The sequence below is a fragment of the Panthera pardus genome, unplaced genomic scaffold (genome assembly GCF_024362965.1).
Source record: "Panthera pardus isolate Hobbes unplaced genomic scaffold, ASM2436296v1 HiC_scaffold_1, whole genome shotgun sequence".
NCBI classification, from domain to species: domain Eukaryota; kingdom Metazoa; phylum Chordata; class Mammalia; order Carnivora; family Felidae; genus Panthera; species Panthera pardus.
Genome location: NW_026526654.1, coordinates 83,813,527 through 83,841,219, shown reverse-complemented (window position 1 = coordinate 83,841,219; position 27,693 = coordinate 83,813,527). Strand labels below are relative to the sequence as shown.

General features: G+C 46.2%; 1 protein-coding gene across 2 annotated transcripts in view; it reads left to right on the top strand.

The window, feature by feature from the left end:
• LOC128776435 (protein POLR1D-like) overlaps window positions 1-11,541 on the top strand; it is a 48,771-nt gene extending 37,230 nt beyond the window's left edge. For both annotated transcript variants that reach the window (XM_053900695.1, XM_053900696.1), the window contains exon 3: window positions 9,716-11,541. In XM_053900695.1, coding sequence (XP_053756670.1) covers window positions 9,716-10,043 — 328 coding nt within the window. In that variant the 3' untranslated portion in view covers window positions 10,044-11,541. The remainder of the gene's footprint in view (window positions 1-9,715) is intronic.
• The last annotated feature ends 16,152 nt before the right edge of the window (window positions 11,542-27,693 follow it).

Genomic DNA, 27,693 nt, shown 5'->3' with positions numbered 1-27,693 from the left:
GGTGTCTACCCATAGTTTGACTATTGTTGACGGTGCTGCTGTAAACAGTGGGGTACATGCGCCCCCTTTGAAGCTGTATTTTTGTATCATTTGGGTAAATACCCAATAATGCAATTGCTGGATCACAGAGTAGTTCTATTTTTAGTTGTTTTTGTTTGTTTGTTTCGTTTTTTGTTTTTGGAACCTCCATACTCTTCTCCAGATTGGCGGCATCAGTTTTCATTCCCACCAACAGTGCAAGACGGTTCCCCTGTCGCCACATCCTCGCCAACACCTGTTCTTTCTTGAGTTAATTGTAGCCATTCTGACAGGCGTAGGTAAGGTGGTTCCTCGTCATGGTTTTGATTTGTACTTCCCTGACTGTGCGTGATGTTGAGCATATTTTCATGTGTCTCTTAGCCATCTGGATGTCTTCTTTGGAACATTGTCTATTCTATACCTTCTATCTATCTATAACTGGGTTGTTTGTTTTTGGGGGTGTTGAGTCTAATAAGTTCTTTATAGGTTTTAGATACGAACGCTTTATCAGATACGCCATTTGCAAATATCTTCTCCCATGACGCAGGCTGCCTTTTAGTTTTGTTGTTTCCTTTGCTGTGGAGAAGCTTTTTACCTTGACCAGGTCCCAATAGTTCATGTTTGCTTTCGTTTCCCTTGCCTTCAGCTAATAAGAAGTTACTCCAGCCAAGGTCAAAGAGGTTGCTGCCCGTGTTCTTCTCTAGGATTTTGATAGTTTCCTGTCTCACATTTAGGTCGTTCATCCATTTCGAATTTGTTTTTGTGTATGGTGGAAGAAAGTGGTCCAGTTTCATTCTTTTGCGTGTTGCTGTCTCGTTTTCCCAACACCATTTGTGGAAGAGACTTTTTTTCACGGAATGTTCTTTCCTGCTTTGTCAAAGATAAATTGACCATGTAGTTGTGGGTCCATTTCTGGGTTTTCTATTCTGTTCCATTAATGTGTGTGTCTGTTTTTGTGCCAGTACCATATTGTCTTGATGATTACAACTTTGTAATATAGCTTGAAATCCAGACTTGTGATGCCTCTAGTTTTGTTTTTCTTGTTCAGGATTGCTTGGGCTGTTCGGGGTCTTTTGTGGTTCCACACAAATTTTCGGATTGTTTGTTCTAGCTCTGCGAAGAATGCTGGTGGTATAGGGATTGCATTAAATACGTAGATTGCTTCGGGTGGTATCCACATTTTAACAATATTTGTTCTTCCTATCCATGAGCATGGAATGTTTTTCCATTTCTTTGTGTTCTCTTCAATTTCTTTCGTAAGTCTTCTGTAGTTTTCAGAGCATAGGTCTTTTTCCTCTTTAGTTAGATTTATTCCTATTGTTTTTGGTGTGACCGCAAATGGGACTGACTCCTTGATTTCTTTTTCTGCCGCTTCATTATTGGTGTATAGAAATGCAGCAGATTTCTGCACGTTGATTTCATATCCTATGACTTCACTGAGTTCACATACCAGTTCTAGCATTTTTTTTTAATCACGTTGATTAAAATTAAGGAATTGAAACGAGTCTTTCGGGTTTCCTCCATAGGGTCTCATGTCATCTGCACATAGTGAACGTTTGACTTCTTCTTTGCCGATTTGTATGCCCTTTATGTCTTTTGCTGAGGCTAAGACTTCCAGTACTATGTTAGATAGTAACGGTGAGAATGGGCCGTATTTGCCTTAAAATTTAAAATAGAACTAGGTCGCCATTTTTTTCCCCTCTTGGACATTCCATGAAACGATCTTAGCGAGGTCGTTGAGCCATTGCCAGAAAGAGACTGCTGAACTAAAGAAAATGCAGTGGAAATGCCATTTTTTATTTTGTAAAGAAAGAGGCCATTTGGTGCTCTGTACGTCTGTGCACGTATTTCAGCAAAAGAATCTCTTCAGAAGCTGTTCTTAACAGAGGCCTCAAGGAGGCTGAAATATTGGCCCATATGATCCTTTTAGTCAACGTAAAGGAATTTATAGGCACACAGTTCAGCAATTTGCACAGCTTCACGGTCTGCAAAGCTGTTTTTATTCTGGTCGCATTCACATCAGCTGATCCGTAGCCCAATGTCATTTCTGCGGCGAGGGCTCGCAGAACTTCAGCCTTAGCCTGGGAAAGGCTTATATTCCGGTATAAAAGGTTACAAGGATTGAGTGGGACAGAAAACGATTCTTCGGTTTTCTTCACCTGGTTGTTTTAAGGCGAGTGGCATCTTTGGGTGCCTTTCTGTTTTGGCCCGGAGTCGGTCCGGTGACAAGGTGAAAAATCCTGTACGTCGTTCTTCTGTTGTATGTAGTCAGCTTTATACCGGAAAGCGGATCATTTCTCGAGTCTTTTTGCAGGCTTTTTTTTTTTTTTTTTTAATTCACTTGCCTGAGCCCCAACCGGTAGGTATAGTAAGAGGCCCGGCTCAGGCAGCAGTAAAGAAGACTCCCTCCTGGCTTTAAAGGTGTTAATCCACTGGTAGACACGGACAAGTGAGCAGGTGAGCACAGCTCAGCGGGGAGGGAAGGAAGGGCTCGCATTTCAGAGTGACTCGTGGATGAGGCTCTTGGCAGTAGTTCAGGGCCACGAGATCCAAAACCTCTACTCTATAGCGAAGACCATGGGGCCCAGAGGGGTTTCCTGCGGCCCCAGCTAGCCACTTGCGGACGCCTGGGTCCCCACTTGCTTTCTCGTCCCTGGCCCAACGCTCGTGTCCTACACTAGCTCTCTTCTGTGGATTGTTGTCCGGCAGGATGCCGATGTGTCATACTTCCTGCGCCTTCCTGCCCCAGCTTCCCGCATTCCTTCCACATCCACTTACGAGTGAATCGAGTGAATCGTGAGATCGTGTGAATCGGAGAGCCCCGCGTGCGTCCCCGCTGGGTGAGATCGCCGTGGACACGATGTGTGCGGCTCGGGGAGCAGGAAGCCAAGGACAGCAGGCTTGTCACGCATCCCGGGACACCACCGCTCCCATTCCGGCTTCTGAGGTTTATCGTCACACGCCTCTGTTTCCTCCTGGTGGTCTCCCAACGAGCATAAATACGTGGACAGATAGCCTGGCCTTTGTCTTTGCCGCAGGACCTACCCTGTGCCTTCTCAGACTTTGAAAAATAAATTACCAGCGGGGCGCCTGCGTGGCTCAGTCGGTTGGGCAGCCAACGCCGGCTCAGGTCATGATCTCACGGTTCGTGGGTTCAAGCCCCGCATCGGGCTCTGTGCTGACGGCTCGGAGCCTGGAGCCTGGTTCGGATTCTGTGTCTCCCTCTCTCTCTGCCCCTCCCCCACTCACGCTCTGTCTCAAAAATAAATAAACATGAAAAAGAATTAAATAAAAATTAATTAATAGCATAACCATATATGTACATACACGTCACCTATCTCACATTACTTTTAGATACAGCACTGGGGACAGAGTAGCTGAAAACCTACCTTGGGCCTCAGGACTGCTGTCCGCACCGCAGAGTAATTAAGAATTAGCAGTTGAGCGATGGGGCTTATGACGCTCTAAAAGGATTTCTCGGGTGGCCACATGCTGAGGCATTTGATTGCCACATCGCAAACTGTAGGCCCCCTGGGTGGTTGTGGTGGCTGTGGCAGCTTTAAACAACAAAATGAGTTGCAATCAACCACAGCGTCAAGATTAAAAATATTTCCCTTGTTTCCTGGAGCGTTGGGAGTCCACTTCTTTCTAAGGGTCCTTTTCACTCACATCCATGATGGCCCCGAGGAACGTGCCGAGCGGCAGGTAGAGGGCCACTTGCTGGCGTGGGAGTGAGTGTGGCCACGGAACACAGGAGTGAGTTGGGGAGCGTCACACGGGAACTTGGCTTCGGCTTCCCTCACCAGAAAAGTAAGAATCATGATTTCGCGATGCCTGCTGTGCGTCCCCGATCTCAAAATCGAGTGCGTTTAGGGCGCTGTCTGCCCTTGTCGCGGCCCTGTCCGTGTCAGCGGCTCCCCACCTGGCACCACGTCCAGATTCGCTTCTTGGTGCCCCTGCCGGACAAAGCGGCCTCGGCGGCAAGCGGGCTGATGGGCTTAGCGCCTACGTTTCCTCGCCTGACTGCCCTGCTGATTTGCCACCCCGTTACACCACGCATGTGTCTCTCTCTCCGCTCCTTCTTCCCTGTCTGGGACAATCCCGGAGGGTGGACCTTGGCGTCAGACCCCCGGCTCCCATCCCACTAGCTCGGGATCTCTGACGAGTTGCTTTTCGTCCTCTCTTGTCCACCCATAAAGTGTTTGATGGCTGGAGAAACGGAACGAGGTCGCGTCAGTCATGTGATGGATGGCAGTCACTTCACGCAAGTTCGCGTCAGCATTGTTCGCCTCCATGGCTGGTGATCGCGTGTCACTATCTGACGGGTCGTATTCGTGGGACTATTTTATTTTTAAAAAATACTTAACTTTGAGAGAGAAGACGCGCGCGTACGCAGGGGAGAGGCAGAGAGAGAATCCCAAGCAGGCTCAGTGCTGTCAGCGCAGAGCCCCACGTGGGGTTCCATCTCACCAACCGCGAGATCATGACCTGAGCCATGACCCGAGCGCAGATCAAGAGTCGGATGCTTAAGGCTTAACTGACTGAGCCACCCAGGCGCCCCCGTGGAACTACTTTCAAATCCAAAAGTGTCAGGTCTGACTCCGTAGCACGTTAGACGTCACGACTGCCCACCTTCAGCAGTAGAGAGACAAAAAGTATTAAAAAATCAGTATTTAAAAAAGTATTAACGTCAGCAAAAGAATTACATATCTCTTCCCCTTTCTGTTCTCTTGGTTTGTTTTATAGTCTACTGTTTTTCGTAAGTCGAGCATGATAACTACCAGGAGGATGTGCCTTATTTCGCAAATCAGGTTACATAGTGTGCGCACTCAGAAGGAGAGGGAGAGATGAAAAGCTTCTAATCCCGGCCTCAATCAGTCCGAGTCTGTCTCATAGCAGATTCTCTAGAAATCCGCCTTTCCCCCGGCTTGCAGCAACCTTCGTCACAGCTTCTGCGCGGACGGCTTTGCAAGCGAAGCAAAGCCCGTCACTTTCAGAGTTTGCCAGAGGGAGGATGCTGGATCTTAAGCCTGAAGTGCTGTCGTGGGTACTCTCCAGTGGACTTGTAACCAGTCTCATTATATTTAGGATTTTATATCCATTTATATCGTTGGCGCCTTAAATCGGCTCTTCCCACGCCAGCTAGGATAGCTTTCTAAAACCCAAAATGAAAGCAGCCAGCCAGGGTGAGACCACTGACGTTGGACGGATCACAGCTGCAGACAGGGAAGCAGCCGCCCCATCCCGTGGCCTCTCCGGTCCCCAACCCCAGCAGCGCGTCTTGGGACATAGCCAGGGACGTAGGCGGTGCAGAAACATCGAGCAGCCGCGCCCCAGGCGCAGGCCTTATATACCCCAGTGCGGATGTGAAAAACCCTGGAATGGTTGGCACCTAATGCCAGCTCATCGTGTCATGTCAAATACACGAAAAAGCGGCACCAAGAGAGAGCTGAGACGCCAGATGGAGAGATGGGTGAAATGAATTTTCAAATGGGATGAATGAGAAAAGAGTCGTTTTCTAAAGGGTTAACATACAGACCACGAGCGGAGAATTTCAAAGGAAAAAGTTATGTCTTATTACACCATGATCCTGGCTAATAGCTTTTCAAGACTTTGAGAAAAATAACTCTACACACGCACTTAAATTTTTTTAAAGGAAAAACGTTATGCCTTTAAGCACCATGATCCTGGCTGATAGCTTTTCAAAACTTTGAGAGAAAAATAACTGCGGGCAGAGAATTTCAAAACTGGGACAGACTTCAGAAGCCACCTACATACCCCGGCCCTCCGTGTTCTATCTGAAAAGCATCTGCAGAGCTCACAGAATTTAGGAAATGCAAATTATAAGCTCAGAGGGATACCCCGTAGCCCATTGACCACCCCCCGCCCCCCCCCCCACACCAGTGGGGGACTGAGATGTTCTGGAAAGGGAAACTTCCGGGTGTAGAAATACCAAACCTTTGCAGTTCTACCCATTTTTGCGAAAATTTCTATAAAATATCGTTAAGCTTTTCTTGCTGGCTCAGGTGGTTGGGTTTTTTTTTTTTTCCTTCTTTTAATTTTTTTTTTTCATTGAGAAACATCAGGTAGCCCACTCTGTTCGTGATTAACTTATTATCCCCGGTGATTTGAGGCTTCAGGAGGTTCTCCTGAGTCACCATCAAGGAGAAATCCCTGCTAAATTAACGGATGTGAGTGTGGCATGCAGAGAGAATGAAGAAGAATAATGTCGGTCCACATTCCCTGTTTAAAACCCTTGAATCCTGATAAGTTTCTAAATTTAAATGTTTTCCCATTTTAGCAAGGTACTTGAGCACATCCAGTGTGCATGACAAACACCCCCAGGGGTGCTCGTTCAACACGTTATCCCGTCTGCCCCCAAACCTCTGAATGCTTCTACTAAATGGGATCAAGACTAGACATAAATAGCCCAGTGTCCAGTTAGGCCAGGTTTTCGGCATCATAGAAAGAACTTGATTTTCAGAGGTTTTAACACTTGGGAATTGTGGATGAGAAATTATAGACCCATAGGTAATATGCACTGAAGATTTACCGTGTGCCAGGCAGGTACTGTGCTAAGTGCTTTATGCATTGTCTCAGTAAGTCCTCCCAATAGGTGGATATTTCTGTCACTCCCCTTTGCAAATGGGGAAAACGGATGCACAGAGGAGTTAAGTAACTTGCGCAGGGTCACACGGCTAGTTAGCAGAGCTAGGATATAAAGCAGCGCTGACATTGACATTTACCAAGCGCTTGTTACACATTAGGTACTCTTCTGAGCACTCTCCATGTTCTCACTCTCAGGATCTGCAGTCATTTCCCACACTTAACAGGCAAGAGGCAGTAGGGAGATCACATGACACGCCCAAGGTTCAGTTGGATAGATGGTAAGATTTCAGAGCATGTGTGCTCAGCGGGTACCGTGTTGTATGCACGCGTAGCCGGGGACCGTGTTGCATGCACGTGTAGCAATAAAGCACCGGGCTGTGAGGTTCAGCAAAACGAGTTACACCCTGGAGGCTGGGGCAGCTCTCTCCGTGTAGATTTCCTCAAATGTCAGGAACACTGTTGCACTCCTTACACCCTGATGTCCTCACTGCACATGTTACAATGTCTTCATGTGGAATCACTTACTATGCGCGCTGTGAATGGGGGCGCCTGGGTAGCTCAGTTGGTTGAGCGTCCGACCTCTGCTCAGGTCATGATCTCAGCGTTCTCAGCGTTTGTGGGTTCGAGCCCCACATCGGACTCTGTGCTGACAGCTCGGAGCCTGGAACCTGCTTCAGATTCTGTGTCTCCCTCTCTCTCTGCCCCTCCTCCACTCTCTGTCTTTCTCTGTCAAAAGTAAATAAACATTAAAAATAAAAAAAGCTGTGAAGGCCAGTTTTCTTGTGGACTTGACCCTAGAAAGCCCTATCATTCTCTGAACAGTCCTTCTGGGCGCTGTGTTGAGTCAGTGGGTCCCACAAGCAGCTGGAAGCTAGGAACTGTCCCCTCCGGCTCGGCCCCCACTCTCTCGGTGGGAACCTGCGTGTCCCTAGCTGAAGAGCTGTGCTCATCTCCGGCAAGCCCGTGGGGGTGGAGATGGCCTTACGTGGAAGACAGCAAAACCAAGCAGAATTCACCAGGGTTACCAAAGGTTTTGTTTTGCTATCCTGGGTCATTGTCCCATCTGGCAGTGCTGGCCTTTTCCCCTTGGTCTAATCCCGAGAAGAGCTGACCGGTTTTATCGGCACTGGCCTGGCACGCTCCACTGAACGTAGCCCAGAATTTTCCAGAGCCAGCCGTCCGTAGCCCCCCATATGCAAGAGACCCATGCGGTCCACTTAGACGAGTGACCCCGCTCCTGCCGGAAGCACTGGGCACTCTCAGCTTGTCGCTTGTCACCCGCCACCTTGAGGGGCCGCTTTCTCCCGCAGTCTGGCCGCTTTGGTGACACCAGCGTGTGGTACTCTTCCACATCTTTCCCGAGTTTGCAGGGGTTCAGGTTTCTGCTCCGGAACGGTGCCTGAAGTTAGACCCTCTGGTGCCACGGAGGTCCAAGCAGGGTGGCCTCTCATCGATGCCCCCTTATTGCTCAGGGCTGTGGCTCCAGGACAGGGCAGGTGGCTGCACCTCGGGACTCCTGAGGTGGTGTCATGCTGGCTGGTGTGCTCTTTCTGGAAGCTCCGTGAAGCCCCACGGGGCCACCGGGAGCCACGTGGTGTTCTACCCCCTGTGCTTCGGAGCTGGTTTTCCTTTCCCCGTTGTCACTGCCTTTCTTCTTTGCCCCTCAGCTCATGTCCTGTGGCTTCTAAACTCCGGCGCTAACCAGAAAAACAAAACCGCCCCCATTGCTGCCGCCTCCAAGGGTTCCCACCGCCCCTGCCGCGCTCCTCTCTGCCTGCATTTCCTTTCCCCCCTGTTCTAGTTCTTTCCCTCGACACTTCTGGCCTGAGCATTAGCCCCGCCTGGCCCGACGAGTGCCCACACCACCTTTGATTCTTGTCAGGTATTTTCTCTGTCCGCGTTGGGCTCAAGAGCTGTTCATTTGCCACAGGAGACGTTTCCTTTTCTTTTTCCCCCACCTGTCATTTCACTTCCGGTTTCGATGCCGTTCTGGTTGCTTGAGGAGGTCTGACCTCCCTGTAAGTGGCAATAGGTTGATGTCTGCTTCTCTTTTCACTGATGGGGGTGGGGGGTGCTGAGCTACAAGGTCACTCCAGTGGGGTGCCCGTAGATTGAGTTTGAAGTCATCGTGCGGGCTTCTCTTTGAATCGGTTTGCTACAAACATGGGAGATGATAGAATCTTGCATTCATTTTTGTTTAGTACCAGCCGCTCTGAGAAACGTGATGGGGGGGGGAGGGGATCAGCCTCCTAAAATAGCCCATCACGTGGCAGACAGCTCAAGGCCAAGAGAAATATGCAGGCTCTCACCTGCGGGGAGGGGGGGGGGTCTCCAAAATGAGAGATTTAGTACACGTGAAAAGGAAAAAAAAATACTGCAGTGTATACGTAAGCCTGTCAACTAGTAATTTAATTAGCTACATCTTGTCTCTTGGGTGAACTTGAATCACGAGCTACTTCAATGTACCCGGAGCAGAAATTGACCCAGAGGGTGGGCCTGTGTGAGGTGCTCCCCAGGAGAACACAGAGTAGCGTCCTAATGTGACAAGTGTGAGAGATGTTTGTTTTTAAAGGTAAAAAGCGATTAGTGCATTTGTATGGATTCTTTGGGCAATTTTTATTTCCAGAACAGAGCATTTGGCTCCAGTACTCAAGACACGGCAAGGCATACTTTTCTGTTGCCCAAGAGGGACTTCTTTTTACTCTTTGGTAATGAAAACCAAGCCCTGATAAATGCAGCTCGCCGTGCAGATTAGAGTCAAATCAGGCGTTGATCATTCAAGGGGAAAAGACTGAGTGGTTCCGTTCTTTCACCGTGTGGCCCCTGTGTCGCAGGGGGAAAGTGAGTCCCAGGGAGAAGAGGGGGCCGAAGCGTTCCGGTGGGGTCCGCCGGCCGTCTCCGAATTCCAAGCGTCTTGCCTTTTCCCCCTGGTGCTCGGAGTTTACACTAGGTGGCATGCAAGGAAAGCCGAACAAATTCAGAAACTCGCTTGCGTGTTCACAGAACCCCTCGGCCCGAGCTGCGATCGGCGGACGCGGCGTGGGCGCGGGCTGCGCGGACTGACGCTGTTGTGTTTTTCCCTCCCCAGGATGAAGTGCCCCCTCGCCGGCGCGAATAAGAGATTTCTGATTAACACGATTAAGAACACGCTGCCCTCCCACAAAGAGCAGGACCCTGAGCCGAAAGAGGCCACGAAGGCACCTGCGAAAAGCCAGAGCCGGAAGGAAGAGCACCGCAAGGGGCACCGAGGCCACCCTTACAAGCCCCGCTCCCAGGGCCGGGGCGCGCGCGGCCCCTCGCCCCCGCGGAAGCGGAGCAGCCCGGAGAGGGGCCCGGCGAGGGGCCTGGCGAGGGGCCCGGGAAGGGGCCCGCCGAGGGGCCCGCCGAGGTACGAGAAGCGGTCCGACAAGCGGTGAGGCCGGGACCGCGCGGCCGGTGCCTCCGGGACTGGGGCTTGTGCGGACGCGGGGTTGGGGCACGGGCCTCGGGCTGGAGTGGTTTTTAGCGCCGGTCCCTTGCGGCGGCGACACGGCCGTCCGCGCCCGGGGACTCGTCTGCAGGCGGCGCGGCAGGTTTCGGCTACCGCGGCAGCGCCCCGCGCACGCGTGTGGTTTCTGTTCTCTCTCGTCCGCCAGTTGGTTTCGAAATAAACCTGAAACGGAAACAAAGTTCCCCGAGATGGTTACGACTGGTTCCAGGGTTGTTTGTTTGTTTCATGTGTTCCAATCGTGGTCATTTCTCAAGTTTTCTCCAAAAAACAAAAACAAAAACAAAAACCACTTGTAAATCCTAAACGTTATCTTGCTGGAGGCTGAATTTCAGAGGCAGAAGTCAGCCGGCCAGGAACCGTGCTTAGGCCGAGGTGTGGCCCTTGGAAGGGCTGGAAATGTACCAGGAAGAAACGCAGCGAGAGACTCCTTGCCGGTTTCCTTTTCCTGCGAGCGAGCCGTGGGGGAGGGTGCCCACAGGGCTTTGGGTTTGGTGTTCTGTACCAAAAGCCAGAGGGGGGGAAACGTGGCTCTGTCGCTGCCTTGTGCGTTCTCAGACTCATTCCCCAGATGAACCACCTTTCCATAGTCAGTTTTGGGGGCAACGTGTGCGTTCTAAGCGGTGCTTTCAAAAGAACCCTCAAAGGTTAAATTATTCAGTGCTGTGTCTTCTTGAGCTAAACACCTACATTACCACCCTCAGTAGAGTTGTTTCCGAAACCTTAATTTTAAATAAAAGTGTGTTTACAACGCCTTTTTCTGGTTTCGGTGTTGTTTTCTTGCTTTTTGTTTTGTTCGGTATCAGGGTGTCTCCCAAATGAACGTACAATTACAGACTTTGCAAACCCGCGTCCTTCCTTTCATACTCAGGAAAAAGCCACGAAGTCCCGTCTTCCCCAGCCCACAAAAGGAAGAAGAATCTGTCTGTCTGGTCCCCTCCCAGTTTTCCATAGCGCCTGACCTTATGCCTGGCTGCTCTCAGATAATCACCCGCCACAGCCTGTTCCCTGCTTCCTGGCAGCCAAGAAAAGCCCTTTCTCAGGGTCAGAAAGGAGCACATCCGAAAAGTTAGCTTTGGGGTGTTTATAGAGAAACTAGACTAGACCGAGTGCTGCTTCCCCAGCGAGCCACCGCCACATCCTCAGTCTGCTCCGAGCTAAAAGCGCAGGAGGGACGAACCCAAGGCCTCGCTTGACCCTCCCGCCTCCCACCAGAGACCCCAGGGCCTCATCCTATGACTTTGTAGCGACGCAGCGGCACACGTTGCTTTCAGGACTTTATCCAAATCGACGTCTGCATTCGCTTACATTATTTGTGCTAAATTTGCAATGTTTTCTATTTAAATGCCAGAAATAGCGTAGCGTTGTGAGTTTTTGAAAAATCTTGTTATAATTGAGTAAAATAAAGTTGTACTGTTTCAACTGTCTACGTTCTCCGTATTTAGAGCAAACTGCCAGGTTCTTGTTCTTTAGAAGAAGATGGTTATAACGAGCACATTCTAACACAGGAAGGCTCGTTAGCCTAACCATACTGAACCTTTCTTATTAAACTGTGTTCCAGGATGAGTCTTCTACAGAATCACCTTCCCTTTAAAAGAAATTGTTCCCAGGGGCACCAGGGTGGCTCAGTTGGTTGAACTTCAGAGTCCTGGTTTCAGCTCAGGTCGCGATCTCACCAAGCGTGAGAGCAAGCACCCCTCAGAGTCCACACTGACAGTACAGAGCCTGCTTAGGATTCTCTCTCTCCCTCTCTCTGCCTCTCCCCCATCCGCGTGCTCCTTTCTCGCAAAATAAATAAACATTAAAAAAAAAAAAAGGAATTGTTCCACCTCCGAAAATGTTACTAGAATCTTTAAAACTTAAGAGCAGCCATGGTTTCCTGTATAGAAATGTCAAAAGCAAATTGATCTGTTCCTGTTCCATATCTGGACCGTGGATGTCGGCAGAAGCGATGGGTCCTGAGATGTCACACACACCAGCCACCTCCTACTTCTCCGCTTACCACCGCCCCCCCACCCCCACCCCCACCCCGGAGAGCCTCCTCCGCCCCGGATACTGTCTGCTCTCCAGTATAATTGTATGTGGAACTCACAAAGCCCAGCAGAGGAGTTCTAGGAGTTGAGTCTGAGCCTGCCTCTGCAGCTGGCTGGCTGGCTGGCTGGGGGGAGGGCCCTACCTGGTCACTTCCCTTCATCGTCCCCATCTGTACACTAAGATGTTTGGACTGAGTCCCCAATTAAGTAGAGACAGAAGGACCAAGTGTTAGCCCTAAGTTTTCATGCCTCCACTGGGAAGCCGCAAGACTTGAGCACAAGTGCGACTTCACAGAGTTCATTTTCTGTTTTCGTTGCTTTAGGAAATGCGGTCTCGGAGACATGTGAACCAAAAGTGACGGTCTCGGCCGTGGCCACTGACCTGCTAGTGTCAGTCCTCCCAAATGGCCCACACGTCCTGGGAGAGGGAGCCAGAGCGGGTGGTTTTTCTTCGAGCAGGCTGAGAATGCTAAAGGACATTTCCTCAGGTCGGATTCTGGAAGGATCGGTGGGGTCTGGAAGGTGGCTGTGGAGTTTTGAATTTTCCCGTTGGTTTGTTTCAGGAGGGGCGGGGCGGGGGGTACAGAGCTGCCTCAAATCTCCTGGGAGAATTTATCATTCCTTCGCTGATGATCGATGTGACTTAGCGTGTCACTCACATTTTTATATCGTACTGACATAATCTCCGCCATTCCAGAGGTCCTGCCGTTGTCTTCGGATCCTAAAGAGTAGCTGGCCCATAGTCAGTGCTTGTTTAATAAACCCATAAGGTGAATCCCTGATGAAGGGAAGCCTCACACTCTCTCAAGGAATGTTAAACTTGTAAATATTATCACCAGGAGGAACTGATCGGCTGAACTAAACTATGTGGACAGTAACACTGTGTATCACCCATGGGCCAAACTTGTCAGGCTTTTTCCCCCAGCTTTGCTGAGATACAGTTAACATATAACATTGTGTCAGTGTAGAATGTAAAATGTGGTGATTTGACAGAAGTAAACATTGTGAAATGATTACAAGAAGGTTACTTAGCACGTACATTATCTGACAGTTACCCATTTGTATGTGTGTGTGTGTGTGTGTGTGTGTGTGTGTGTGTAGCAAGAACGTTTAAGATAAGCTTCTATCTGGGTCCAAGGAAGGTGCTCTGCCCCATTCTGTAACTAAGGAAACAGGACAGGGTAAACAGTTTGCACCGGTCACGGTCACGGATCTGGGAAGGGGCCGAGAGGCTGTCTGAAGCCAGGACTGTCTGAATCTACAAACCTACATTCTTTTCCTGTACGTTATGCCAAACCCTATCTGAACTCAGCTCTCTCCAAACACAGGACTGGGACGTCTCGGTGTGTAATGGGCCAAGGAGTCCCAACTTGAGAGCCTGAAGAGCTTAAATAACTCACGCATTTGATTGGTTAAAATGGACTCCTGGCGGCCTGAATGCCCAAGCCCCACCCAAGGAACACGTGTCCCGGGCCAGCGTTTACTGCAGGCCGGCCGAGCCGTCTAATCCACAAGGAAAACTTAGTTCTCTGGTTAAATGGTTATATGGCAGCTGACGGGAATATCGAAGGGGAATTACACTCCCATGTGAAGCAAAGATTTTAGGTTATTTCATATCCAGCCCCTCCTTTTTTCCATCCACAAGAATAGCAAGACTTGGGAGTTAAGAAATCTTACGCTTCAAGGCCTCTTTGGTACCTTACATAACACCCCATCACCCAGGGAGCGTCAGCAGGTCTTGGAATAAGCCCTGCCCTCATCGGAGAAGGCTAGTTTGCAGAACGTTCTGCTTTGAAAAGGCTGCTAAGAGGCATGCACTCACGCCCACGGGGACATGGAAAGAAGTGAATTATTTAGTTATTATTAATATTTAATTATTTAATACTTATTTTATAATGTAAATTATTTAATCTACATTAAAACCGCCAACAGGACACAGCAGAATTCAGGGGAATTTTATAACTAAGTCGTTTCTATTTGGGTCACCACGCTATCAATCTCAGTAGAAGGCCCTGGGCATTATCATGAAAAGGCCAATAATAAACAGATTTGGGTGCATCGTCAATTACTTGAGCTATTTGTCCCATCCGTCTAGCCCTGTAGCTCTCACCTTTGGTTTTCGTAACACGAAAATTCCCTGTGTGCAACATGAACCCTATAAATATACCTTATGAAATACCCAAGAAACATCTTTCTCCACCAGCCAGATGGATAGCTCGCCCTCAGCGCTTGTCCGCCATCCTTCGTAGATGGTTTTTTTCTCATTCGCTCCCCGGGCATGTGGTTCCTTCGAGATGAACTAGTATATACCGCCCAGTTACAAGCCTCTATTTACTCCCAAGTTACAGGCCTGTCAGTCGGGGAGGATAGTCTTTCAAAGGTCAGTGTGGATTTTCAAACAAAAAACTGCAAGCCTGGTTTTTAATCCTATATCCTACGTGGAGAGCAAGCCGTCCATTTGCTCACTCACTCACTCTGTCCGTACGAGAGCGAAGCAAATGGGACCAGCACACGCTGGGCCCAGATTGGAGCAATTTAACTCCCGGCCTCAAAGTCGTCTATAAGCCACGGTCGTATCCACCACATTTAAAGGTAGAGGGCATTCCTGAAGCTCACTGTTTGCTTCTCCAAATTTGTCTGGCCCTGCCCGCAGGCATTCCAATTTTCTACATTTGGGAAGCGGTCCGTGGTGGTTCATTAGCACAAAAGCAGCACAAAAGCTTTCAGTTTCAATGTTTTTTTGAAGTCAAAATTTTCACTGTGACAAGTTCTAAAAATACGTATGTGTCTAGTGAACCTCAAAACTATGTGTGTGAATCTCAAACATAAGCACAGAAGACAATACGTCATATATGGCCAGATCACGTAAAACTACTAGAAACACACTAAGAATATGCTTTAAAAAAGTTATCAATAGATGAAATGTTCACAGAAAATACAAACATCCAGGGGCACCTAGGCAGCTCCGTCGGTTAAGCAGCTATTGATGTCAGCTCACGTCATAGTCTCATGGTTCACGAGATCGAGCCCCATGCTGGGGGCTGACAGCACGGAGCCTGCTTTGGATTCTCTCTCTCTCCCTCTCTCTCTCTCCCCCTCCTCTGCTGTCTCTCTCCCTCTCTCTCTCTCTCTCTCGAAAATAAATAAGTGAACATTTTTTCAGAAGAAAATACAAACATCCAGTAAGCACATGAAAAATGTTCAACTCACCAATAAATTAAAAAATGCAAACTAAAAGGATTTTTTTCTTTTTCAAAATAGCTGGGCTTTTTAAAAAGTAATTCTGCTAACCAGAGTATGTTGATACAAATACTCTCGAAAAACAATTCGCAAGAGGGTAAAATGACTCCGTATTTCCAGGACTCACTGAAATGGTCTTCGTTGACAAAGAAATGCTACTTCTAAAAGCCACATACTGAGATTTCCATCCAATTTAGTATGTATCTTTAGGTATTTGCTGAAACTATCCTCAATTAGTTGTCTTTTTGTTCTTGCCTTTGTTTTAATAACACTGTTATAGAACCATATTGACAAACACAGCAATAATATCAATGTAAAAAATGTAGATAACAAAGCTCTTTCCTTACATGTTAATTACATTCATTTTCCCATGTTGCCTTGTAGTCAGTCCCGTCCATTCGTTATAAGGTTGGGATGTTCTTTTGCAGGATGGGGTACCTGCTGTGAATGAGTGACCAATGAATTACTCTTTCTCTCATAAAAGGTCTGGACACCAAAAGGTCTGGAAACCACTAGGAAGATGTGGCAAACCTCGAAGTTAAAACGAATGATTCACTCTCAGAAACGGGTGTTCCCCAGCCCTAAGTCTCTGAGTTCCACAGCTCTGTTTTAGTACTCAGGGGAGAATCAGTACGACCAGGGGTCATAATAGTGGTTCCACTGAATCGGAAGTTAAGACGGCCCTATGCGAGGTCTGCCTCTTCTCAGCTGCAACCGCTGAACTGGGAATTTGATCATGACTATGAAAAGGAAACTGACATCATATCTTGGGAACTGGAGGAAGCTGAAGAGAAATCCTGGTACACCTCTGTGCACGATCATGTTTAGGCATAAAGGTTGGTGGAGGGTGACTGAAGCTTTAAACAGCCATGGCCAGATAGGCCAGACACACGCCTAGTCCGTATGACACACGCCTCTGGGTGAGTGAGAACATGGCATCGCTAACGTCTGTGACTTTGTGTATTGGCGAGCTGAGTGCAAGCTGGATCTTGGCGCCATTCACACCCTCCGCTGGGAGCCGCTGTGTGGGTGACATCACCCACCAGATGAAGAATCAAAGATTATTCCTTGAGTTTTCGGTCTCTTTCTTCTTCCCTTCCCTCTTACGATTGAATATAATGTCTTGGTTCTCGGTGTGATTTATCCTTGAGTCTACAGCAGTGAGTGAACACTGAGACAGGGCAGGAAGTAAAGCGAAATGGGCTGGAGATCCTGGAGCCCTCTGGCCCCACGACCTCACTTCCAGAAGCAGTGACTGGGGGTGACACTGCTGGTTCTCCCACCAGTGAAGAAGAGAGTTTGTTTGTAGGACAGTTACACCGGGAGAGACTGGGACACTTTGGGAACGGTGAATGCATGCACGACCCAGGGGAGGACCGAAAGGACTTTCTCTGCCCATCACTTCTCCCCAGTCTTCGCTTTGTGACAGATTCGACCCCAGCCACAGGGGTGGGCATATGAGCAATGCTGGGCCGATCAGACAAACTACTTCAACTCTGAAGCCAGAAAGGATTCATCCATGTGTGGCTGGAGTGTTGCAGGAGTTCCTATGACCAGCAGAGAGAGCTTGTTACGAGGCCAGAAAGTGGCGGGGGTGGGGGTGGGGGCGGTGAACAAAAGAAGAGGGGCGGGACAGCAGGAGTAGGAGCACTGGCAGTCTAAGGCACTTGCTTCTGAATCTTACCTAAGCCTTCAAGACCTGCTTGAACTTGACCCCCATATTAACACTTTTGAAACTGGGGCGTTGCTTCACATGCCCAAATGTTTGACCTTGGGATGACATCCAGTTCATAACGGGCAGTTCAGGTCATAGGGCCACTCGGGATTATAGGAGCAGTGTGTTGTCTCTACCCAGACCCAGCTGCAATCCGGAAGCCTTTTCTCAACAGGAGGGTAGCTGTTTGCCCAGGGCAGTGTGGCTCTTCTCCTAAACACTGTGACCTAAACTGTAATTCTCCCATTTGAGTTTGCCCCAGGCTTCACAGAGCATCTCCATTTGCTACAGACGCACTGAATATCATTGGATTCGCTAGATCGTAAGGCCTGAGGATAATCCACACTGCAGCCTGAAACAGCTAGGAAGCCTTCTCTTGCTGTTGGTACCACTCAGACTTGCTAGCTTTACAGATTTCTCAATGAGTGGGTAGGGAAGCACACTCAAATATGGTAGAGTAGGGTACTACATAATTTCTTGTTCCAAGGCTAGGCACCTCTACGTGAAAGGGGTGCTATTGAAAATTACATCAAGGCAGCAGGCGTAAACTTGGATTGTTCCAGGCAAATAAGTCACTCTAGATATATCTTGCCTCCATGACTCAACGAAGCCCACAAAGCATTTTTTTTAATGTTTTATTTATTTTTAAGACAGAGAGACAGAGCATGAGCAGGGGAGGGGCAGAGAGAGAGGGAGACACAGAATCCGAAGCCGGCTCCAGGCTCCGAGCCGTCAGCCCAGAGCCCGACGCGGGGCTCGAACTCGCGAACTGTGAGGTCACGACCTGAGCCCTAAGCTAAATGGTGCTCTGAATCCACCAAAGTTTAAAGACAAGACTCAAAAGGGTCAAATTGTTTCCAAGCAAATTAATAGCATTCCAGGACAAAGTTCAAGAATGATTATAGGAATACAAAGATAAATAGCACCACCAGGCAAAATTCACAATGTCTGGCACCAAAGAAAAAATCAACAGACATCCAAAGAAGCAGAAAAATACAAGCCGTTATGAGGAGAAAAATGAACCCACAGGAAATGACCTAGAGATGTGAGAGGTGATAGAATAGTAGCTAAGGACAGTAAATGTTATTCCATATGTTCACGAAACTGTAGAAAAGACTGAACATGTGAGAAAAATGATTGAAAAAGGACAGAGCATCATTCAGCTCTGAGATAAATTCAAGTGGCCAAATACACTTGTATTTAAAATTCTCAAAGATGCTGGGGCGCCTGGGTGGCTCAGTTGGTTGAGCGTCCGACTTCGGCTCAGGTCATGATCTCGCAGTTCGTGGGCTCGAGTGCCGCGTCGGCCGGGCTCTGTGCTGACGGCTCGGAGCCTGGAGCCTGCTTCCGATCCTGTGTCTCCCTCTCTCTCTCTGCCCCTCCCCTGCTCACACTCTGTCTCTGTCTCTCTCTCAAAAATAAATAAACATTAAAAAAAATGTTAATCCTCAAAGACGGTGATGGATAGAGAAAAATAGATGAACACATACTGTCCACAAAATTTCCAAATATAATGAAAATTATAAACACGTGGACATAAGACATTCAATGAACTCGAAGCATTAAAAAAAAAAAGGGAAGAAAACCACCCCAAAGCACATCAAAATCAAACTGCTTTAAACCAATGATGAAGACATAATGTCAAAAGCAGCCCCTCCCGCAAAAGACACGGTACATTCAGGGAAGCACATATAAAGTTCAAAGCATATCTCATCCAGAAACAAAGCCAGAAGGCAGCGAAACATCTCTGAAACACAGAAAGAAAGAAAACAATCGTCAACCTAGAATTCTTTACCCAGGTAAAATATCTTTCAAAAATGAAAGATCCTTGCCAATACCCTCATCCTCTTGTCCTCGGGGAACCACCAGCTATGACCTTCTTTGCACGCTGGGTCGTCCAGAGTGAGAGTTTTGCAAGCATGGAGTCAGAGGCCCCTGCTACAGCTGTCATCTCCATGAGTCCCTTTTGAGCCCATGTAAGAGAAAAGAACTGGGCAGCGTCAGGATGAGGCACTGGGGTTTCGATTCTTTTACACACTTTTGGCACTTGTTACAATAGTTATACGCGGTTGATATTTTAGGAGAGTGCACAAAAAGAAAAGAAAGGCATAAATTATGCTCTCCCCTTACTCTTACTTAATGGTGAAACTCTGAATGCTGTCCTCAGTAAGATCAAGGATGCCTCTTTCACTCCTACTATTCAACAGTATCCTGGAGGGCCTAGCCAAGTGCAATAACTCAAGAAAAAATAAATAGCATTCGGATTGGAATGGAAGAATGAAAACTTTCTTGCTTTTTCAACTGACATGCTTTTCTACATAGAAAACCCTAGAGTGTCTAGAAAGAGCTACCAGAACCATTAAGCAAGTTTAGCAAGGAGGCAGGATATAAAATGAGTATACGAAGATTAATTATATTCCTAATACTTGCAACAATCAAAAGTAAAATTTTTAAAAATCTAAAAAACATCAAAAAAGAAATAAAAGGAGAGGGATAAATCTGACAAAAGATGTGCGAGATCTGTACACTGAAATATTCAAAACATAGCTGAGAGAAATTAAAGATCTAAATAAGTGGAGATATGTTCATGAATTGGAACGTTCAATATTTTTTAGATATATACTCCCAAAACGTGTTATATAAATCCAATGCAATTCCAATTAAAAAAAAACAAAAAAACTAAGGGCGCCTGGGAGGCTCAGTCGGTTAAGTGTCCAACTCTCAGTTTGGGCTCAGGTCACGGCCTTACAGTTCATGGGTTCGAGCCCCACATCGGGTTCTACACTGATAGCACGGAGCCTGCTTGGAATTCTCTCTGTCTCTCTCTCTCTCTCTCTCTCTGCCCCTCCCCAGCTCATGCTGTCTCTGTCTCTCTCAAAATAAATAAATAAAAACTTTAAAAAATTATTTTAAAAAGCTAGCAGGATTTCCCCAGTGAAAATTATTTAATAAGTAACTAAAGTCTCTAGAAGTGGTCGGAGGGCACGACAACAAGTAAAGAAACATGTTTTTAATCCACAAAAATTTGTTAAGACCAGTGAGAGCTTATAGTTTCTGAATCAAGACCACTCCCTTCCTCCTCCCTCCCAGCTCAGAAAGATAGAAACTCTACTCCAGACTGATGCAGACAAGAACACAGGGCTTACTTTGCCCCCAGCTCCCAGCCAATAAGCTATTTTCCCAGGAGGAATAGAACGGCAGCATTTTTCAGCCTGTCCCAGCTACCTGTTGCCGAGACTAAGTTCTGAGCTAGTTGCCTGAGAGGTTGGGCTCCCTTCTCCTGACTAGTCCCCTCCCACTGGTGGCACAGAGGCTCCACCTTGGGCATGTCACCACTGAGAATTCTGGGTTCCTGACTGCCCTCGCCCTGGTTCACAAGGCTGTGGTTCCATGCCAGGAAAGGCAAGCCAAGAAGATTTGAGGCCACTGTCCCACCTCTACCTCATGCTCAGCTCCTAAAGTGGGAGCATCATTCAGAGAGAAGTATACCAATGTCCCCACCCTAGCTCCAGAGTCCTGACTCAGAGATTTTGCCTAGAGGAAGAAGCAGGCCATCAAATAGATAGCTCCTAATCTCTTCCCAAAGAAACTGATTTCGGGGTGCCTGCGTGGTTCAGTTGGTTAAGCCCTCAACTCTTGATCTCAGCTCGGGTCTTCATCTCAGCACCGTGAGTTCAAGTCCTACATTCAGTTCTGCGCTGGGTGTGAAGCCAGCTTTTTAAAAAGAAAGAAAGAAAGAAAGAAAGAAAGAAAGAAAGAAAGAAAGAAAGAAAGAAAGAAACTGACTTCATTTGAAGCGAAATATGGAGAAGTTCAAGGCTTAAGGTGCACTGAAAAATGATGGATGTTGTGTTGAAAGGAAATTGGAAAAACACCGTTAGGTTTGTTGCACATACGGGCTAAACTGAAGACTGCTGGTTTGCAGGAAAGAACCCCAGGGACAAGACAGCTGGGAGGAGCCCTTTTATTTTATCGAACACTGATTGCAGGAAGTATTCCTTCAGAGAAGCTGGAATTTGGTTGGTTTTGTCTGTGGAACAATTTATGTCCCAGAACGTTGTTGAAAACAATAGAATAATTATCCAACAATTTGTGGAACTTACCAGCTGAGTATGGTCAGGGGGAGAAACTCCCTGGCAAACCACTCTCATCCCAGGCTGCACACCAACATCGGAAGTTGAACACTGTGTGTGTGTGTGTGTGTGTGTGTGTGTGTGTGTGTGTTGGTGAATAGACATCACTAAAGTAAAAGCTAGTCGCTAAACAAATAAGCAAGCAAAATAACAATAACCAGCACTGAGTGGCAGGGGTGGGGGTGACCGGAACCCAAAATTGCTATTATAAATTATCTAAAATGTCCCCTTTCCAACAAAAAAAGTATGAGCCATACAGAGAAACAGGAGAATATGACTCATACACTGGGATAGACGCAGGCAACAGAAACTGCCCTTGAGAGTGACCAGATATTGGATTTAACAGACAAAGACTTCAAAGTAGCTATTATAAATACGTTCAAAGAACTAAAGGAAACCGTGGTTTACAAAATAAAGGGATTTTTATAAAGGAATTGTGACAATGTCACATCAAAGAGTCTCGATAAAGAAATAAATTACTTTCAAGGACTCAGATAAAAATTCTGGAGTTGAAAAGTATAATAACTGAAGTGAAAAATATGCTAGAGGATCTCAACTTCTTGCAGAAGGAAATATTAACAAACTCGAAGATAGGTTGATAGAGATTATGCAATCCAAGGCACAGAGAGAAAAAAGAATGAAGAAAAATGAGTAGAGCCTCAGAGAAAGGTAGGATAGCATGAAGCAGATCAACAAACATGTAATAGAAACACCATCCTGAGAAACTTAACAGAAACCCATGGGGGAGGGGAAGGAAAAAAAAAAAAAAGAGGTTAGAGTGGGAGAGAGCCAAAGCATAAGAGACTCTTAAAAACTGAGAACAAACTGAGGGTTGATGGGGGGTGGGAGGGAGGGGAGGGTGGGTGATGGGCATTGAAGAGGGCATCTTTTGGGATGAGCACTGGGTGTTGTATGGAAACCAATTTGACAATAAATTTCATATATTAAAAAAAAAAAAAAAACCCACCAGAAGAAGAGAAGAGAGAGAAAGGAAAAGAAAAAAAATATTTAAAGAAGTAATGGTTGAAAACTTCCTAATTTATTGACAAACAATAACCTACACATCCTGGAAGCTCAACAAATTCCAAGTAGGATAAACACAAAGAGATCCATAAACAGACAGTAAAAATACAGAAAGCTTAAATGCAAGAGAGAATCCTGAAAGTAGCAACAGAAAAACAACTCGTCACTGATAAGAAACCCCAATAAGATTAATTTACTCCTCTTCAAAAGCAATGGAAGCCAGAAAGCAGTGGGCTAACATATTCAAAGTGCAAGGAAAAAATAACTGTTCGTCAAGAATCCTATATGTAGCAAAGCCATCTTTCAAAAATGAAGGCAAAATAAAGACATTATGAGATAAACAAAAAGTGAGAGAATTTGTTGCTCACAGACTCAACTGACAAGAAATACGAAAGGAAGTTTTTCAGGCTGAAAGTGACCCCAGATGGCAATTCAAATCTCATGAACAAACCAAGGGCACTGGTAAAAGCAATTTATGTAATTATGAAAGGCAGTAAAAGCGCCTATTTCTTCTCCTGTCTCCTCTTAACTTATTTGAAAAACAATTGTATAAAGCAATGTGTATATAGGGGCGCCTGGGTGGCTCAGCCTGTTAAGTGTCTGACTTCAGCTCAGGTCATGATCTCGCGGTCCGTGAATTCGAGCCCCTCGTCGGGCTCTGGGCTGACAGCTCAGAGCCTGGAGCCTGCTTCAGACATGTGTCTCCCTCTGTCTCTGCTCCTCCCCTGCTCATGCTCTGTCTCTCTCTCTGCCAAAAATAAATAAGCATTAAAAAATAAAAAAAAAAACAATGTATATGTAATGTATTGTTGGGACCATAACATATAGAAATACAGTAATTTTGCCAACAACAGCACAGAGAAGATAGGTGGAGGCAAAGCTGTATTGTACTAAAAAATGCCTCCAGATGATAACTTGAATCCATAAGAACACATGAGAAGAACCAGAAATAGTACATAAGGATGTTAATATAACAAAAGCATAAATATACACTTGTTTTCCTTTCTTCTCTCAGCTCTTTAAAAGTCATAAATATATAAAGTAATAACAACAGGTCTGTAACGCTCATGGATGTAATATTTATACAAAAATACCACAAAAGGGGGGAAAAGAGACGGACCTGATTCTCACTGGAATTAAGTTAGTAAAACTCTCAATTGGTTCTGTTCAATTAAGGTGTCTATGGTAAGCCCTAAAGCAACTACAAAGGAAAATCTTGAAAAATACAGTGAACAAAAATCACTAAAGAAATTAAAAACAGATTCAGTGGAGAACGAGTCTTTTCAACAACTAGGTCTGATGTGAAACAATTAGATGTCAGTACATTAAGAAATCTTAAATTAAAAATATCGATCCTACCCAATGTTAGTGAGGAGGTGGCGTAATTGTAGCTCCCACACGTCGATCGCAGGGCTGTAAAATTGTACAACTGCTCTGCAAAACAGTTTGATGTGTTCTTAAGAAGTTAAACATACAGTATGGAAACCAATTTGACAATAAATTTCAAAAAAAAAAAAAAAAGAAGTTAAACATACACTAGCCGTACGATCCAGTCATCCCACCCCTGGGTATTCTACCCAAGAGAAATGAAGTCATATGTTCATACCAAAACCTATTCATGAATATTCATTCCTAGCAGCTCTGTTTGCTGTAAGCTTTAAAAAGCAGAAACAGCCCAAATGTGTATCAATAACAGATCACAATGAACAGATGACCAAATTATGCTATATCTATACAATGAAGTACTACTCAGCAATTAAGTCAATATTGATTCATGTAAAAACATGACTCACATGGATGCATGAATGTGGACGAATCAAAATATTATGTTAAGTCAAAGAAGTCACACCAAAAATGGGCACCTAGTTCCTGCTTCCATTTATATAAAATTATAGAAAATGTAAATACCTACAGTATTCCTTTGATTGTCACGCAAAATTTTCTAACGAGCAGTAAAAGTCATATCGAAGAAAAATCTGGGCATCTCCATCCTTAGAATACTTTGTTAGAAAAATTTGCGTACAGGAAACATCAAAGGGAGTAGCTTGGTATCTATCACCTCACATTAGTTTTTTCCCCAATAACGCTTTTAAATAGCTATATTGAGGTACAGCTGACATACAACAAACTTTCCATACTTCAAAGGGAATAAACTATCGATACTTGAAACAATCTAGAACGTTATCCATAGTCTTTGAAGACACATCTCCATTAATGCTTTGGATGCGATGGTTATTACCATGGATGGATGGTGTTGGGGACAGAACGGTAAATGAAACAGATACAATCCGTGTTCTCATAAACTGTGCATTCTAGCAAAGAGAAACAGTCTGTAAATAAATCGACAAAAATAAAGCAATGTCACATAATTATGTTTTTTTTTTAATGCAATAAATCCAAGTAGAAGTTAAAGCATCGGGATGCGTAAGGGTTATTTTTAGAAAGGGCGATCAGGGAAAACCTTTGTGGCATGTTCGTTAAGATGTGATTGTGCAGAAGGAGCCAGCAAGTGAAGATCTGGAAGAAAAGAGTTCCAGGCAGGGGTAACAGCAAGGGAAAATACCCTGAGGTGTTTGTATTATACTCCTAGAGTACAGAAACCATTGAAGGTGTTAAACAGGAGAGTTGTTTGCAGATTAAAAGTCTACTCTCTTTTGTCAAGTGGGAAATGGAGGGGAAACGGAGACCAGGAAGGAGGTTATCAAAGGTTAGAGGTATAGTGGTTCTGGCATTGTGATAACAGTGGATATGGACAGAACGTGATTTAGAAGAACTAAATTTTCTGATAGAAGATATGAGATGGAAAAAAAAAAAAAAAAAAAGGAGAATCAAGAATGATTTCTAGGATTTTGACCTGAGCAGTTAGGTGAGCGGTGGTGCCATTTGCTGAGATCCGGGAAGACTAGAACAGAAAAAGAGTTTGGGGTTGACAATAGCTAGGTTTCAGAAATGTTAAGTTTGAGATTTATGTTAAGATCCGTTTCCCCAAGGTCAGGTTTTCCCGCATCTATCTTTTCACTGGTTACTTCTACAAACACATTAATCTCTGCTCTATCTTGAAAGTCTGGGGAGAGTCCCTGCTGTGTGGCTAAAGTGCATACAAGGGGTTTTTTTGTTTCGTTGGTTGATCTTTTTTAAAGGCATAAATGGGAATTACGGTTTCATGTATGGAGCCCGTTGAGTAACAATGCCCTGAAAGTGTGGGATTCTATTTTACAGAATGCAGTTTATGCTTCCAATCGGAGACCATCACATGATGCTGTATCCCCCAGAGCCCGCATGCACAGATCTGGGACTCAAGGGTTGGAGTGAGACGGGATCCTCTCACTATAGCCTCCTCACAGAATGTTTGCTCCCTGGCAACTTTGAGCTGTGCTGGTTTGCAGATCCTAGTTCCCCAGGGGGGGCAAGAGGAGGCGGGAACTTGCTTCCACTAGCGAACGCAACAACGGTTCCACTGAATTGGAAGATGAAAATGCCCCCAGAGAATTGTGGGATTCTTTTGCCATCGAACCCAAGAGCATAAAAGGAGAATGGGAAAGGTGTGAGCCTGCCGGTTGGAGTGACCGGTTCCGATCGCCGATCAGAAAGTGTAGGCACGTGTGGGGTTCCAACCCCGGGGACTCTGTAGCACCTCTCAGTACTTCCATGCCCAAGGGTTATGGTTAGGAAGGTTAATGGAACACCACAGCCACCGTAGAGACAGCATGGTTGAGAACCCAAACCTTGCCGACACGAGGATTTGGGGGATTAGGCCAGGTAAAGAACGTGGAACTGGTGAGGTTCTAGCTGAAAGCCAGAGCAATATCGAACAAAGAAGGAAACCATAGACACCAACTGCCGCTTCGTGACTGGTTACAGAGAAGAAGGTGCAGCAATCTTGTGCATTTTCTTGTTACATGCACATGTTAATTTATAGGTACTCACCTATCTGTTCTCTCTCCTTCTTCCCATTTTCATTTATATACGCGTTCTTGGAGGTTACGTAGTCTTTAGGTAACACAATATTTAGTGGGACGGCAAATGAACTGGGGCAGAAGTCAATACAGCCAGAGGTGGGTACCACGACATTGGGCCTGTGCATCTTCTTACTCGGGGTGAGGGTAAAAACATCTTCCCTTGTAAGAGAACAGCCGTGCCTTGACAGGTAGAAATAGCAAATCGGTTTGTTGTCATGAGAAAGTTTAAGTATGTGTAGTCTAGCGCGTAACGAAGCCGGTGAGCCAGAGGTGGGCGGTGCCAGTTATCAATCCATTGCCTCTCAGCTCCAAATTCACCTTTTGATAATGTTCCCCGATAACAGAGTGGATTCTTTGAAGCATCGCTTCTTTGCAGGGAGCACAATATTAACCTTTGTCCGCGGGACAGATAGTGCAGGACTCAGGGGGCGTTCTCTTAAGAGTTCCAGCTGTTATGCAGAGAGTTGGCGAGGTGGTTGCAATGACATCTGGGGCTGTTCCTCCCCAGCCGCGTGCTCACAAGGTCCCCTGGTGCTTTGAAGACCCCGCCTAGACCGGGGCGTACCCTCCCTCGGCCCTCTCCACATGGACACTGTGCGCTCCAGGCTTTGTGTCTGCAAGGATGCCCTGACTCCCTCTGCTAGCCTACTAGCTGGGGACAGCTGATCTGTGCCCCCAAAGCTACCCCATGTGAACGCCACACACTCCAAGCCTTGTGCACCTGGTGGCACCCTGAGTCCCTCTGTGTGCCCACCCACCAGCCCCAGCTCACCTTCACCCAGGAGGCTTGCTTTCTGCTTGCCCAGTGACTTTGGATCTGCCGAGGCAACTCAGTGGGCCACAGCCACACCTTCTCCAACAAAGTCTGAACGCCAGCCCTAGAAAGGGGGGCACCTTTCCTTATTTGACCTTCCTTGGATATTTTCCCTCAGCCCTAGACTACCCTCTACAATTCTCTTTACATGTTATAGTTACTTTCCTATCTCACCTTAATAATGTCTTAAATTTTAACTTCCCCGTTTACATGTGTAATTTCTGTCTCCTGATCTGACTCAGATGGATATGTATATACCGTTGGATGTGATTATTTGGTTAAGGAATTTTACATGTTTGCTCATTAGGGAAATTTGTCTGTAATTTTTAATTTTTTGGTAACGTCTTAGGTTTTGGTATTGGCATAATGCCAGGTTCATAGAAATGTTGGAAAGTGGTCCTTCCTCCACAATTTTCTGAAGACTTTTGTACAAAAGTGGATTTTTTTTTCTATACATTTTTATTGAATTCACCAGTAAGACCATCTAGGCTTGAAATTTTCTTCATGGAAGGTGTGTGTGTGTGTGTGTGTGTGTGTGTGTGTGTATATATATATATTTCAATTTCTATTTTTATTAAGTTTATTTATTTATTTTGAGAGAGAGAGAAAAAACACAAGGGGGGGGGGAGGAACAGAGAGAGAGGGGGAGTGAGAGAGAATCCC